The following is a 16746-nucleotide window of genomic DNA, read 5'->3' on the forward strand; positions in this document are numbered from 1 at the left end:
TTTAACAGCATCTTGTATTTAAAATCCCCCAAATAAGGTATTTAATGGCGCATCCACACATGCCCGGCGGCATGGCCGTGCCGCCGGCGTTTGCCGCATCTCAGCCGCGGCACGCGCGGCTTTTGGTTGCCGGCGGCAGTTTGCTTGCAGCTTCAATACGGAGTGGTATTGTTGTTGCTTTACCGCCGGTAAAGCCGGCGGCCTGCATTCAGCGGCAAGGCGGTCTGAAACCCGGCGGCATGTGTGGATGCGCCATTACCCACCTCTGCTCAATACGAGTGTTAGGGTGAATCCACATCTGGCGAACGTGCCACGAATGCGCATCTGGATATCTAAAATGTTTCGGTAATTGCGTAGGAAATAAAACAACAACTTAATATGAAATTCAATATTATTTCGTTATGGTTTTAAGTAATACAATATATTTGCATACCATATACTATCGGTAGTATATTATTGATGACCAATCATTAAACAATGAAAAATGATATTCATCAATTCTCCTTTAACATTCGTTTAATAAATAGCTGTATACAAAAAAACAATTATTTACAGGATAAGGCAGTACAATTACCACGTAAAATGTGCCTTGTCTTACTTTTAGCTATACAAGCAGTAAAAAAATGGGAATTGAATTAACATTGAATGGGGTCAGTTAAACAAATCTTAGCTCCAGTCAACTTGAACGTAATCACTAACGAGTTAAATATTATAACGAATAAGCGATATTATTAGTTTGTGAACTTGTTACTTATGTGTGAGGAGACAGTTCTACTAAAACAAAATTAATGTATCTAAATTATCGACCGTCAGACATTCAGGCTGTTCTATTTTTGAGACAATTTAATAAATTTGGAACGTATCGACCATCTCACTAATACATATGGCAAACATTGCGATTATACACTGAGTAACACATTGGAAGTAACGCAGCGGACACAAGCTCGGCGCGGAACCAAACACAACACAAACACGCGACGCTCGACACGTACCGGCGCAGACCCGGCAAACATAACAAACTCGATTCGAGCCGACTTCCCTCTAACTGTACAATATGACACAGGCACCGCGGCCCGGCCGCCCTCGCATTACCTACAATTGATTACTATGACTCGAGACTGATTACAGCTTACGGCGAGGGCGGCCGCTACAGAACACATCGGTCGACAACACACCTTTACACAAGCAAAAATTAACATAATTTTCATGTTCAATAAAACAGCTTCCGCCGAGGAAAACGCACTAACCGACTTTTTTAAAATATTGGACACTGGCACTATTGCCCTACATAGCGTTTAACTGAAGAGTAAAAAGGCTTGACTCGAGTGCCTTGGCGACTAGATAATGGTTGTTGAACGTGCGACGTCTATATGACGAGGGCCATGTCCTTCTTGCTGGGCAGCTGCACCTTCTTGCCCTGCCACAGCGAGTTGTGTATCGTGAACGCGTCGATCGTCACCGTCAGGTGCTTCGTGTGCACTTGCGAGAAGCATTTACTGCCCGAGTTGTATCTGGAAAAAAAATGACAAATGAATATTTTAGCTTGTAGACTAGTTCAGAATGCTAACCAAGAATAGGGCAATGGGCCTTACAATCTATAGACATTCATCTGAATACGTTTACGATTTATCTGTTAGAGGTGGAGGTAATGACCAACTTACTTAAAGAACTTGTCGAACATCCTATCATTAACGTGCTTAGGTCCCGTCCCGTACAGCTTGGCGACCTGCTCCGAGTCGGGACAGTACGAGTATAACGCCCGGAACTGGCAGCCGGCGTCGCGGAACAACACGAGGAAGTGCTTGCTCTCGGAGCGCGCGATCTCTTCCAGCACGCGACGTTTGGCCTCCGCGTTCACGGCGCCCGGGAATACGCAGTACTCCACTGCGTTCAGCATTATGCCACGATTGGATTTCGTCGTTGGCTGCTTATATAGGCGGGGACCTGTGGTAGAAAATACATTAATATTTGAGACATTAAAGTTCGTATCACAGAAACCATGATTGATCCGTTTCTGTAATACGATATGAATATTCAAAACATATCAGTGACGAAATTTAAAATCTACGTTACAAGCCAACTGTCTTGTAGGAATGTGTAATTCGCAAAATAAAAGGAAAATATCGACGCTGATATCGATCTAAATGTGTAAGTTTGTATTCGATACTAATTCAAATCTACTGTTATAGTGCTGGACAACTTCCAAAGTATAGGAATAGTAACAGATTTTATCGATTCTTATATTGCAGAAGATCGTATCAAAAACCCTAACAAATATTGTAATTATATAATTAAAAGCTTAGTAATAACGCTCACATCTGAAAGTTAGTCCTCTCAGCTATGTTTAATGTATGTTTATTTACAGCTAAATTAGTACAAAAACGATGTAAAAATGCACAGTGAATGCACAAAGTTAAGTGCCGTGATTATTATGTGTTAATCTCAAGTCTGGTGAGAAGCGAGTTCGAAGCGAGACACAATGCAAGTTGTTATATCGATGCTTTTCAAAACCATGCCTTATAGATACGATGATTTAGAGTTGGCATGACATCGCTGTATTACGGTGTTTCAACTTCCTCAGTGAGTACTGTGTCGGCAGTTCTAGTATACGTGTGTACTAGCTACCTAGGAATAGTATAAGGACCTTTGCGTCGGCTTCTATCGGAGCTGCCTAGACGGACAAATAATTCTGTAATAAGTGCTAAAGGGTTAAGTTGGGAATTTAGGTACTATTTGTAATAGTATGTGCATTTATTTAGTTTATTGTATTTTAGTTAGTGCTCTTTTATTTGTGCATTTATTTGGGTCATTTGTTGTTTAAAATATGTTTATCGATATCGATAAAATAATCCACTGTAATAATCTTAAAAAATAACGATACCAAAAATGCAAATGCTCTTCAAAATTCTCACATTGCATTTTTAGTTTATAGTCATTACAACCTTAAAATACTAGTCGATGACTTGCATTAATCAACTTTACCTAAAGTCAAATGAAGGCAAAGTTGAAGAACGCAAGACCACAAAAAAATTCAAGGGCAATTTAAATTTAAAGTACGTTACCTGAGTAGTCCATGATGGAGGAGTGCGTGGAGGAGACGTCGGAGGCGTCGTCGTGCGCGGCGCGGCGCTTGCCGATGGCGCCCGGCAGCGAGCCCGGCAGCGAGCCCGGCCCCGACGCCGGCGACCCCAGCGCGCGCAGCCCCGGCGACGCGGCGCGGCGCGGCGGCGTGGCGCGGCCCAGCCCCGAGTCTGTGCACCATCTCGCATTTATACTACAGGGAACGGGCTAATGCTACCTACCTATATGCTCCTATTATTTTTTTATGCTATTGCTGGTAAGTCAATTTTGATGTTATATATTTTTTAATTAATTGATATTTGAGTAAAACAGAAAATTACCATTGTTATGGTCTGTCACGTCTCATAATGGTGTAAGAATCTAATGAATAGACTACAGAGAAATCAAATTAAAAATGTTAGTTCCAATTACCCCAAAATAATTAAAAAAAATAGTAAACAAAAATCTACCTATAGAACTTTTATCATATTTCTCAAATTACTTTTAAAAACCCATTCAAACTAAACTATTTAAAGCATAATATATCACAGAACTGTTTACTTTGACACCTACAAATTACTGATCCTCCAGTTAGTAAATTAGGAGTTATTATTTTATCGACTAGCATAAAATTAAAATTAGTATAGAAAATTATTCTGTCAATACCTATTTCCTTAGCTATAAGTTGCCTACGTTATAGGATGTTGTTAAACGAAGCGTAAAATACTAAATGTGTGTCACAACTACATATAGGGTGTTCTCTACTGCCGCTAAGCGAAACTAAAAAGGCGAAACTCAACAAAAGAAGCGACATTTTGTATTTTACGCATACATATATTATTATAATAAACATATACATACGAATTATTCATGTAATATATCAATTTGGTCTAAAATGTAAACACTTACAACCATAGATGTTATGATGAGTTACTTGCTTTATACAGGGCGTATATTATTATTTATTTTAATATTTCTAAGCTTTGTTAAGGTGTTAATTTATATATATTTAAGTATAATTTCTATATTAATAATTCTTAGTGAATTTCAACATACACCCTGCACTGACTGCACTATTATTTTCAAATATTGCAGCGGTTTCCCAATCCTGATCAGCTTATCTATGTTCAACTATCTTTTTATAAGGATGAAATATAACTACATAATGTTTCTGTGACATTTACTTCATGGAGAAAAATATAAAAAAATATTTCATATTATTTCTTACCTTGTGAGAATACCCAACTTAAAAATAAATACTGAAAGTAACATTATTAGAAACACCTTTTATTACTTCTTAGTCACTTTGAAGAGACAAGATTCAGTTGTGAATAACATTAAAATAAAGTAAATTGTAGAGGTGAGATTCCTTAGGACAGATTTATTAGTCAATCAATATACGTAGAGTAGATCCCTCTAGCATTTTTATCGATATAAAATTATTGACGTCTGATAAAAAGAGGTTGTAAAGTGTTTAACCAACGGATAAAAGACGATGTCACACCAACACCAAAATATAAACATATAGATATAGAGCATGCGCTAACTCGGAACGAGTTACCCGACCATATAAAATATACCGTAACCAGATACCCTTTACACAATGGAAGATGATGGAAATTTAACAACCAATAGTGTTGCTATCACAAGTAAAAAGAGTTTAAATAAAGAAACAGAAGATGCTCCTTTTCTTGTGATAACAGAATTAATTTAAAAGTAATGTTGGGTATTGTCGATCACGGTCCATTTGTGTAAAGGTATAAAATATAATAATATGTTGTGTACTTATATATCACCGATGACCCAAATGAAATAAATGTGCACAAGACGAAAGAACGCGAGCCGACGCGCCGTCATGCGGAGTGGTAGTGTGTCTTATACTTTAATAAAATTGACGACTGATTGCATAATATGTTCTAGTACAATTCATTTTTATTACTCAACCTACAACCCAGAATGGAAGAGGTTCTCAAATACAGATAAACAGTATATTACCACATTTCTTTTTGAATGAATTACATTCAAACGCGTCAATTTGATGCGGTTTTGTGTTTTCTTAGTCTCAATTTTTATGAGTTTAAAACATTTGGTTTGTATCAGCAAGATAAACTTTTCTTTTCACCATAAAAACATATGTGTAATGTCAATTATTAAAGGACAATGGGCAGATTGGTATACCCCACCAATAGGAATGTCATATATATCATTGGATAGGTCTTTTTATGTAGAACAATATTTACTATGACAGCTTTGTTGAAATGTTTGTCCGTTCTGAGATATAGATCAAAAACTGTGCAAAAGTTAGAACCAAGTAATCTATTCATAACTCAAGTTTTTAAAGGAAAATCTAAGTACTATTATGGGCAACAACAAAAGACTGAAAGACTGGCAACCAATCTTACCAACGGGTATCGAGTTGCCAAGATTGCTGGAGTAAGGAGATCAGATGCAGAAGCAACTACCTCTGGTTAGACTGGATGCACGATAGGTGGGAGAAGGGTAGGCTCATATTGTATTATTTTAATGTACATCCAAAATAACGTCATTTAGAAATGTTAATATTGTTTTCATATTTATATCCTCTATTTCAATTATAAAGTGGAACTGCTAAATATAATAACAAATGTAGACTGGAGGGCACAGCAAGTAGGTACTTATTACTTCGAAGACGATACTACCTATGTATTTTGTGACGATACACGTAGTGGCACTTAGATTTTTCTTTAAACATTTAATCTGTATTCGTTTTAAGATTGTTTTTGATCTATATCTCAGAACGGACAAACAATAGAACAAAGCTGCCATAGTAAATGTTGTTCCAGTTAAAAAGACCTATCTAACGATATCTATGACTTTGCTATTGGTGCGGTTTTTCACTACGCCCAAAATCCAGTTGATACAATAAAAGGTTGAAATGATACATAATAGTAACAATTATGGACCCTAACGGGCACAGCAGGTAGCACTTACAAGACTTACACTTAGTAGTACTTAGATTTTCCTTTAAAAACTTGAGTTATCAAGAGATTACTTAGTTCTAACTTTTGCTCAGTTTTTTATCTATATCTCAGAACGGACAAACATTACAACAAAGCTGTCATAGTAAATATTGTTCTACATAAAAAGACCTATCCAATGATATATATGACATTCCTATTGGTGGGGTATACCAGGTCCCATATATTTGTGCCCATTGTCCTTTAGTTGCATGAACGTCACATGACACACAGCAGACACAGAATACCAATCCCACAGAGCTAGCGATGCCGGCCGCGGAGCAACAGAAAGTAACCCAACGCACCACAAGCGACGGCACCAATATATAACCGTCCGTACCAACGTGAGTCAAGCCTTTATCTCGTGTTCACAAATGCTCTTACCGCACAAATTCATAAGAGAGCTTGACTTCCGTCCCGCCTTAAAGTTACTCTGGTAACTGGTATATTTAGACCTTCCACGTGAAGACTGTGGTTCCTCATTCACGCGCTCTGAAATGTTTCCTATAGATGTCATCTGGCAAGTTCATGCAATGCGAACTCCATTCGGTTATGTATGCAGCATTCGTACCGCGGCCGTGCCGCAAGCATGCATCACACAAGCCAGCCTCGGCTCGACACAACATCGCAAACAAAATCAACGCTATGCCGCGATAATAAAAATTGTATCACATCACTTCTGTATTTACATATTCGGGAACCAATTTAGTAAATGCGCGGAAGGTCTAGGGCGTATCGAAAATTTGGAAAAAAAGCTTTCATGAAAATATTGTAAACCACTCAAATTCAAATTGCAACTACTTATAAAATGGCCAAAAAAAGGTATGAAGCATAAATTTTGCAGATTGGAGTGGTGTCTATAATCTATGCGATGCTGAAATCATACACATATAAAATAAATCGATTTATAAATATAAATAATTGAAACGAAGCGTTCTACTAAAACCAAAATCGTAAGAAGCGCCTTCATACACACTATGGAAATCTGGTCGAGTCGTCACCTCATAGTTGGGAGTTCATTGTAATTCAAGCGGAATAAAGGGGGTAGCTGTTTGTGATACAACTTAAAGGATTACAGAAACAGCTTGTAGCTAGCAGACATGAAAGTTTGATCCTCTTAATGCAAATAAACGCATTATTTTTAGGATAAATTCTCATGTCTCGAACACAACTAACATTGATGAAAAATTCATGATTCGCCGTGATATCGAGAGCATTGAATGTTCTTAAAATTTACTTCATTCAATATCACAACAGATCATGTAAAATACAAAATGTAGCAACATTTACGAATAACAACAAATAAATTAAAAATTAAAACATCGTTTCGGTCGTCATTCGGAAACGTTCGGGAGGCAGCGAAGCGTCCGCGCAGTGTTAGTGTAAGCGAGCTGGCTCGAGGCAGCACTCACCTCGCGACGTCTTGCACGAGCCGCGCCGCCCGAGGGGCCCGCTCGACGCGCTGCCCGGAGACATACCGCCACGCTCTTCCACTGGAGACTCTGGAAAACGAACCGTACGGCTTTACAATAAGGTACAATTTTGATCAATCCATGTTTGTAGTAAATAGGGCACGTTCTTCTACTGGAGACGCTGGAATATGAACCATATGACTATAGCATAAGGTATACTTTTGATTGACATGTGTTTGAAAATGACGACTCTGGAATATGAACTGTATGGCTACAGCTTAAGGTACAATTTTAATTGATTCATGTTTGTAGTAAATGGTGTGTGGTGAGAAATTAAAAGGTCACATTAATAGTCATGCATCAAAAATTAAAATAAAGCTTAGTAATAAAAGCGTTAAGCGCTCCAAAATAGCTTGTTGGGATAACCGAACAGTTAGATTTTACTAACGGAATTTGAGATTAATAATAATGTTACAATCAACTTCTGTTTCAAATTTACTCTGGTCGTTTTTAGCAAAATCGAGCTCAGTGACTAATCGTATCATTTTTTTTTTCTTGTTTTCTGTAAAGCCCATTTTTTAATAAATTCGGTTACCCCAGCAAGTCCCTACTACAGGTCTACATATCACATAGATCTCACCTCGATAGAGGCCAGCGCGTTCGGCGAGCGAGTCCTGCGAGCCGCGGTAGTAGTCACGTCGCATCGTGCCGCCCGCTACACACAACACAACGTCAAGCGACCACAAGCATGCTGAGTGTTTCGCACTTTAATTATTTATTTACAAAAAGAAAAACTGAATAATGAAGTATAATGCTGCACTGCTTATTTCTTTAGAATTTTTGTAGGAGGCCTGGTATGGCAAAGTAAGAATAAAAAGATATAAGATTCTACTAATGTTGTTTAATTTATATTGTCTACTGTCATTTGGTTCATGATTGCTTACAACCTTTTTGGTATATGTAATGTTACAAGGACATATCTAAGGCAACGTATTATAGTTAAGTCAACCCTATGGCTCTTTTGGCCCCATTAAAGCTATCCTCTGGATATTTTCTGGTTTATTAGTGTTAGTAAAAAGCCTTGTCACCTGTCATTGCTCTTAAATCTCTTCTCTTCTTTAAAATAATAAAGCAAATATCAAAACGTTTAACACGTTTGATTTACTATATTGAAAAAAAAAATCATGAGCTCGCAGTAAATACAACTTCCAAAGAATTTATATAATGGAAACATTCAGCATAACACATCTGGTATGTAAACATAAAAAGTGGCGGCATGCCGGTTGGCAAATTAATATTGGGAAAAAAGGTATAAAGCTGACATTTAGTGCGGCTTCAAAACGTTATGGAATTAGGCAAAAAGGAAAAACTTGTGTTCAGTTCAGTATTTTTTAAATTGGTAAGTAATTTTTGTATGAACTGGGAATCGAACCCAGACCAATAAGGCTCAGGCCTTTTCTTTCATGTATAGTGTAATTTGTAACACAAAAAAATCAAACGCATCGCGTGTTTGTTCAAGGCATTGTGAAAGCAGTGCAATTTTGCGCCGAATAAGGCCACATCTAGTTTCAAAAAGTTTTGTAAAACGTTATCTTCGTCGAATCATAAAAAAAAACAATATCGCCAATCAGCTTAGTAGAGCAAACTAGGTAAAATTCAGGCCTGTGTAGGAAGATGATTGTTGGAGGCACTGGCACCCATTGAAGGCATTTTAAAGCGACGAATAAAACTACGAATGTAAATAAATAAAGTCTACATTCTAGTGTACGAATTACAATGTTTGTACAACAATCAATTTTATTACCATACTAATAAATTCCAATTTTGTTCGTCACTTAAAAAACCTCACTGGCGACGCTTAGGAGGCAGAATTTAACCAACAAAAAAAACACCTATTCACACGTATCACATATACCTGTAAGATTAGTAACAGAAGGCTGTTTCGCCGGCAGCATGGCCTCAGCAGCATGTAACGCGCCACTATCAACGTGTATGGTCTTAGGCCTTGCCCGTGCCTGCGCGGGCTTGCTGCGCAGGCGGGCGGCGCCGGTGGGGGTGGGCGCGGGGGTGACGGTGCCGCCGCGGTTTAGGCTCTCCAGGAACTCCGTTTTGTCTAGATGTTTGCCCTGGAATGGTTTGGTTGATTTTTTAAGCAAGCTATAAAAACGAGCATCTGTTTTCATACCAGTATGATCATGCTGCATCTGTTTTTAGAACGAGCATCTGTTTGCAGAACTCGTCCAATAGAATAAATCGCTTTCATCCAACCCCATATAGGAAACCTTTTTTTGGTGGGAAAACATCAAATGACCCCTTCTTCTATGGGTTCAGCACGAAGGAGTGTCAGACTTTTAGTTTCTTCTTAAGTCTTTCATGTACCAGGGCCGCGGCAACTCTTTCTAACAATCCCACAGCCAAGGCAGGCTTTAACCCTGGTAGACTCCGCTGGGGATTGCTGACTGCCTCAGAGGAGCGCGTGAAACAATGCGCGCCGTATATGCATACATAAGCCTGCAATGAAACAGCCTACTACGTACCTCCCTCTCAGCCTCCTCAATGGCCTTCTTAAGCTTATACTGGTGGAGTATGATCTCTCTCCGTCGCGCCTGCTCCTCCTTCCGCGCGGCCTTCAGCTCCTGCGCCGCCTCCTCCCGCGCCTTCCGCGCGGCTGCGGCGGCGTCCGCCCGCGCCCGCGCCTCGTCCGCCCGCTGCCGCCGCTGGAGGGAGAGGAGCATTATCCGCTCCTTTTTGCGTTCCATTTCTTCGGCTGAGTTCTGGAAACAGAGTGAGGTCTTGTTAAGATATTTTCTTGTTGTAGTTGTTGTTGTTGTTCTTGTAGTATGAAAATACCATTTTACACTAGGTTTTTTTCTGTTAAAAGACGGTCCCCAAGAGTTCCATGAATACCTTCCTCATGTTGTCTAAGGATATAAAAAAGTGTACTCACCGGGTCAGGATTCAACTCGCCGATAAGCAAGGCGGCGGGTTCCGCGTTGCTGGGGCGCTGCGGCCGGTCTCTTGGCGGCGTTTCTCTTCGCTCGGAAACGTCCCCAGCCCGGGCCTGCTCCAGCGCCGAGCTCCTGTGCACCACGAACTCCTCCTCCCGCGGCTGGCCGAGCCGCTCGTTCCACGTGTTCTCGGGAGATCGTTCCGGACTAATCTCAGTCGACCGCTCCTTCTTCGGCGAACCCCGTTTCGCCCGCAAAGGAGGCTTCGGCCGCTTCGGCTGGTCGTTATCGAACGAAATGTAGAACCCTTTCTCGTTGTGTTCCGCCTCCTCCTGCTCCAGCTGCTGGAAGGAGTTCCTGCTGAGGGAGGGCCGAGTGGGGGAGGGGATGCGGTAGGTCCGCGTGCCTGAAGAAATGTTCAGTCTGTTGATGCCTTGCCGTAGAGCGTCGTCTTCAGCATTTCCGATGAATGAGATGTTCTGAGGCTCCATGTCGTCTGGTGGCTGGTTTTGTGAGGGCGTATGTGCAGGTGCCTGCAGCTGCTGCAAGCTGACAGGTTCAGGTCTCCGCGCCACCTCGGGTAAGGAGCCCTGCCTCTGCGGAGTCTTAGCGCGGCGCTGCGGGCTGGCAGCCAGCGGCGGCGACTGAGACACGTACTGGTTGGAGTTTATCACAGTGTAGCTTAAATGGTTTTGCGGTTCTCGAATGTTCTCGGTACCGTTCTGGTACCGGTCGTTGTTGTAATGCACCTGGAAGGGCTGCGGTTGTGTGTTGGTCCGGTCGTGTAGTACGAAGCCCTGAGGTTGCCAGTTCCGCTCGGGCGGCGGCTGTGGTGATGGGGACTTCCACGTCCGTTGCGCGGGCTCTGGCGTTGAGGGACCGAACTGTTGGTGCTGTTGGTGATTTTGTTGATGTTGTTGATGCAGCTGGAATTGTACAAGGGAATAGTGAGACGGCGAATAAAATAAATAAATTGGAGCTATTATTCGTATGCAACCCACACCTTGGTGCAGTGTGACGATTTGCTGTAAGCTTGCACCCTGACTCTCATCATTCAATAATTTACACAAAAACTACAATCTTTGATTTTTTATAAAATAACTGTTTAGTATCCAAATAATTAAGGGCTGTTAAAATCTTAGGACATTTATCTTCAATCACGTTTAGTTTATCTCTATCTACATGATATGTACGTGCAACCGACCTGCCACCCCCGCAACTCATTGTCGTGTTGTTGTTGATGCTGCTGCTGCTGTTGTTGCGCATGCTGCGCCCACGTGCGGCGCGGCGGTGGCGCGGCATCGTGGAGATAAAACTGTTGCCTGCCATACTCCTCAATATCCCTATACTGATTGTATTGATACTGCGGCTGTTGCTGTTGTTGTTGTTGGTCGTAGTTGTAAAACTGTTGCTGTTGTTGCTGCTGCAGTTGTTGGTGTTGGAATTCGCGCGGAATGTGCGGCGTGGAGCCGAAGCTGGCGAGCCCGGGCCGGGACACATTGTGCTGTGAGCTGAATTGGCTGTGCTGCAATGTTAGGCGCGAGTCAGCGATGTGTTGGATTGAGGTAGCATTCACAATTCTCACTAACATATCGTTATTATAAAAAAGTAGATTTAGGCGAATCCAAAAAAGTAAAAGTCAAAAATAAAAATATATTATTGTGTTTTGCTATTTTTGTCTGTAATAGGCATTTTTTGACTATCATAATTTTGACAAAACGTCTCTGTTGAAAATTTTGTTATTTTCTTGGTGTAGAGAATTGTGAAAAGTAACCTCAATAGTATGTATAATGCTTTGTGAGTGTGTGATTACATATAGTGGAAAGAAGCGCTGAAACTTTATCAATTAATTACAAATTAAAACTCAGTTTATTTCCACGCAGTTATTCATGTTAGCTGTGCTGTTCTTTTGGTTCTTGATTTTATTGTTTTATTATTTCAAACACGTTTCAAACATTTATCAATGATGTATTTGGCTGAGATTATTAACTCTTTAAGGGTACACACGAAGCTATGTGAATGAAAATCGAAGTTTGATATGAGAATATGTACCTATAAAATTGATGATATGACATATGAAACTCAGGTATTAGTCAAACTTCCCATTTCAAACACAAACCACACTCAAAAGGCAATACCGTAACATTAGTGCTAACAACTCACCAATTGTGGAATGTTTGGTTGATACTGTTGTTGTTGTTGGTAAGGCGACTGCGGTTGTTGGGGCTGCATCTGTTGTTGCATCGGCTGTTGTAGCTGTTGAAGTTGTTGTTGCAACTGTTGTTGAAGCTGGGGTTGTTGGAACAGTTGTTTAGCCTGCTGCTGTTGTTGTTGTTGGTGATGCTGCTGTTGTTGTTGTTGCTGCAGCTGTGTTTGTTGGCTGGCGAGCCGCGCGATGTCGCTCTGTATGTCCTGCAGGCTGGAGTTCATTCTGTAAGTGACGTGCGGTCACATCGTATTGGATTTTAAGCCAATATATGCTGATTATGAATGATGGTGTGAACAAAATGGCATTATAATGATGAGATGTTTCTATGTTACTCTTCGAAAATCGATTTTCAATTTTGAATCGATACCTACGGATCATTTTAAATGGCAGTTGAATTCTTAAAACGCGTGATGTAACATGCTGAAACATGCCTTCAATCTACATACTAAATGTCTTAATGACTGGACGTTGCAAAATGTGGATTCTTGTTTATTATTATGTACTTACTTGGCAATAGATTGCTGGTACTGTTCTAAGACGGCTGTGTCCACTGAATCCCGCTGACTCGGTGGCTCCACCACCATTTCCTATACACGATCAGTTTTTATGAATATACAGGAAGAATAATTCTCTATGGAATTTAATTAATTAAGCGGCTAATTATATTTGAAAAAAATTAATCTTCATTTCTTTAGCTTCTCCAGAGAATAGACAAAGTAAAACTTATTTTTTTTATATTTTGTCGAAGAATTTGCATGCAATTTAATCACAAACTTCATGCCAATTGATATTATTCATTTGTGAATTATTTTTGTTGCTTTCCCTTTACCAGTTAAATTGCAATCTTAAATCAATACTGACTGATGCAACGAGTTTTGATATTGCCTTAACTTCTTATAATATTATCTGAGTATATAATCTTATTTACTAAACAGTAAATACCCCTAGTGTAATCATTATAAGCAGATAACAATCACACAAACAAACATTACTGAACATAAGTCTATATCCCCACCATACCCAGACTAACAAACACAAAAGCTACATGTGTATTGTATACCAACAGGTGTTGTGAGAGTATTGCGAGATAATGTTGTCGATATATAAATAACAAGATTCAATTAGATATTCATATGCTGCGTAATGTATTCTTTTGGCTTATATTACACGCTATTTATGAGCAACTCCAACACAAACAAAAGCTAGAGTTTAGCGAATGGATGGTTAACTATTTTCTTGGCAAATAAAGAAATACTCGTTCTCGGAGAGAAAGCAAAGCTAACTAGCCTGATTTCTGCCACTTCTATCAGATAACATTCGCGCACACTTCAGCTAAACTTAGGCAATATGTAATATTGATTTTATCAAGTAAGTACATAGTAATAAAAATTTACAGGAGTATACTCTAATCTGCCCTTAATTTACATATCGACAACCCACCTCACAAGACACACACACACACAACCACTAATCGTTGCAGCAGCCTATCTCCCTTACCTGCGTTTGGGGCACGTCGGGCTTGGCGGCGTCGTGCGGCGGCGTCCGCGCGCCCTTGCCCTGCAACACGCGCGTGCATCCCACACCGTCATACTCACCCATGCCGCATGCGCGTGGTTGGGGTATATCGGGAGGTAGGGGAATATTCAAACTCCACGCGGTGTCGGAAATATTGTGAGAACACAGAACGAGAAGAGAAATAGTGGACCGCATAAGAAGGATCACGCCCAATTTCAGAATGTATGTACCTATGCTATTTAAAAACTTTCAACAGAAATTGATGGAAAGTACGTTTTGTATTATTTATTCTTGAATACTGTGTGACATTACACTGTGAAAGAAGTTGGGATAGATAAGAAGGGCATGGAAAAAGATGACATCATGCTGAGGCGCACGATCCGAAATTAATTGGAATAGGGGCAGAAGGAACCAGCGGCGCTTCAACGAGTATTGTAGAGGTATTTACGAACTTTTTGAAGAATATTGTAGTGGTGTTTGAATATTCCAATATTAAGCAGAGTTTTAGGTAAACATCATGGAATTTGGTTACATACACCAATGATTTGGAAAGGGATATACACCAACCAACGGAGACATGCTTACAAATAAGTGTAAATTATGGGTTTCTCCTACAAATTAATGTGCTAACACAACGTGAGTCAAATGTACCGTGAAGTGGACTGGGACTTCTGACATGATGAATAGGAATCTTTATATTACCTTCAAATAATTTCTGTAGTACGAAATATTATTAGAGAAATGTGATGGCGCAGCAAACTATTCATGATCTCGATATAATAATGATCTTAAAAAAAGCTGCCTCTATCATAGAAGTTTCTAGGCTTTGCGGAAGCTACCGTATTTAAAGCGTTTATTATAAAAATTACAAATTGATAATGCGATTTTTAAATGAATTAAAATTAAATTTATACACGAGAGTACTTTAATAAATTGAAAATTTAAATGGTTGAATATTATGTATCGAATAAGCCGTGTAAGCGTGTACCGAACTAAAATCTGTACAAAATAACGTCAAAGTAATATGGTAACGAAGTGATAATAAAATCAACGAAAAAAGTATTTATTAAAAAGGTCTAAACTAAATGGAAAGGGCTCAGTATTGAACCGGCCACTCACCAAGTTGGCCAACTGGTATTGCAATAATGTATCCTAATGAAATAGAAAGAAAAATATAATTTATATATCCGTCGGAAATATTAGAAAACAAATTGAGAGAGGAACATAATGTTAGTCAACATTGTGCTGTATCCGAACGCATTTTACAGAAATATTGTAAAAAAATACATTTTGTAAAATGTGTTCTTATAAAGTGTGTGTAGTCTGTTAAACAGAAACATTTAAATAACAAAAGTTGGAAGTTATCGAACTATATTATTCACTACTTTTATTAGTTATGTTGTTTAGTTAATCAACTAAATTATTGAACAATAAATGTCGAACTACTTAATTTATTTACTAGATAACTTTCACGTCAAACTGAATGGGCACTCTGATTCTGTTATATTGTTTTCTTTTATCGATACATCGACAGAATCAAATGCTTATCCATAACCAAGATATCCATTTCAGTTCTATCTACCAAATTACTCACACATTCACAACCCTTCTCAACTCAAATGACTTACAAATGGCGTAGACAGGACAAAAAATAACGTCACTCCGCCCATTTGCGACAAACAATATCAACCACACGAATATCGAATTCTCAACATAATATTTTCACAGCTTTAACTACCTTGTAAATTTTAACATTGTAAAATTGTGCAGCACAATTTTTGTATTTTGACAAAAATAATGATCATATCAGTTTTTTGTGACAAAACCAATATCGATATTAATCCATCGCAAATATCGACACCGTACACCACTATTGAGAATTCGACAACACCCCCCACCACTTAACACTCCCCTACTCACCCTAGTAACAGCCTGTAAGAAGGCCTGTTGTCCTAACTGTTGTCTCTGCCTATTAACGGCCATTTCCATGCGTCGTTTCTCTTGTTCTATGCGTCGGCGCTTCTCTTCCAGCTTGAGTCGTATATTGTTCAGTTGAGCAGCCATTTGGCCCCCGCTTTGCGTCGATGTTTCGTCGGTTATATCCTCGCCGTCTGAAATGTGGAAAGAAAAGGTGAGGAATCAGAAATATTTGGAGGGGAAACTTCGCTTGGGCACATTGTTCGGCTGATGATTATGATGATTTTGGGATGGTTATTATGATCATTTGACTCTTGACGTCTATACTAAGAACTGCTTCTGTACATAGGTACATCAAAAATACGTAAAGAGAACGGGTTCATTTTATCAGTCCCCGTGCGGGAACGTAATAAATTATTTGGATATAGTTTAGTCGTTTTCTATATGGTCGTCGGTTTTGTATAAGAGCGCTACTAACTGGGATGATTTTCTTGCTGCATGAACTGTTGTTGCCACGTGGTGGTGTTGGCGGGCGGCGTCGCGAACGACGTGCTCTTGCGCCGCTCCGGCTCCGACTGACCTGCGCAACAACCGACAACTGTGACGTACTTCATATTCTAACCAGCCTGTACCATTTCTACTACAGTCTACACAAATTTTGAATTTGGAATATGGGAATATGTGGTCCT

General features: G+C 39.7%; 1 protein-coding gene across 18 annotated transcripts in view; it reads right to left on the bottom strand.

The window, feature by feature from the left end:
• Positions 1–373: 373 nt before the first annotated feature.
• Patronin (patronin) overlaps positions 374–16746 on the bottom strand; it is a 52237-nt gene continuing 35864 nt past the window's right edge. For 4 of the 18 annotated variants that reach the window (XM_064035270.1, XM_064035284.1, XM_064035276.1 and 1 more), the window contains 15 exons: positions 16536–16637; positions 16061–16251; positions 14123–14182; positions 13133–13212; positions 12580–12847; positions 11621–11941; positions 10416–11342; positions 10006–10242; positions 9384–9594; positions 8109–8183; positions 7469–7558; positions 6441–6560; positions 3063–3251; positions 1662–1944; positions 374–1511 (listed from right to left, as the gene is read on the bottom strand). In XM_064035270.1, coding sequence (XP_063891340.1) covers positions 1367–1511; positions 1662–1944; positions 3063–3251; positions 6441–6560; positions 7469–7558; positions 8109–8183; positions 9384–9594; positions 10006–10242; positions 10416–11342; positions 11621–11941; positions 12580–12847; positions 13133–13212; positions 14123–14182; positions 16061–16251; positions 16536–16637 — 3299 coding nt within the window. In that variant the 3' untranslated portion in view covers positions 374–1366. The remainder of the gene's footprint in view (positions 1512–1661; positions 1945–3062; positions 3252–6440; positions 6561–7468; positions 7559–8108; positions 8184–9383; positions 9595–10005; positions 10243–10415; positions 11343–11620; positions 11942–12579; positions 12848–13132; positions 13213–14122; positions 14183–16060; positions 16252–16535; positions 16638–16746) is intronic. The other 14 variants (XM_064035269.1, XM_064035268.1, XM_064035282.1 and 11 more) reach the window with 14 other exon arrangements.

The sequence above is a fragment of the Helicoverpa armigera genome, chromosome 6 (assembly GCF_030705265.1).
Source record: "Helicoverpa armigera isolate CAAS_96S chromosome 6, ASM3070526v1, whole genome shotgun sequence".
Lineage (NCBI taxonomy): Eukaryota > Metazoa > Arthropoda > Insecta > Lepidoptera > Noctuidae > Helicoverpa > Helicoverpa armigera.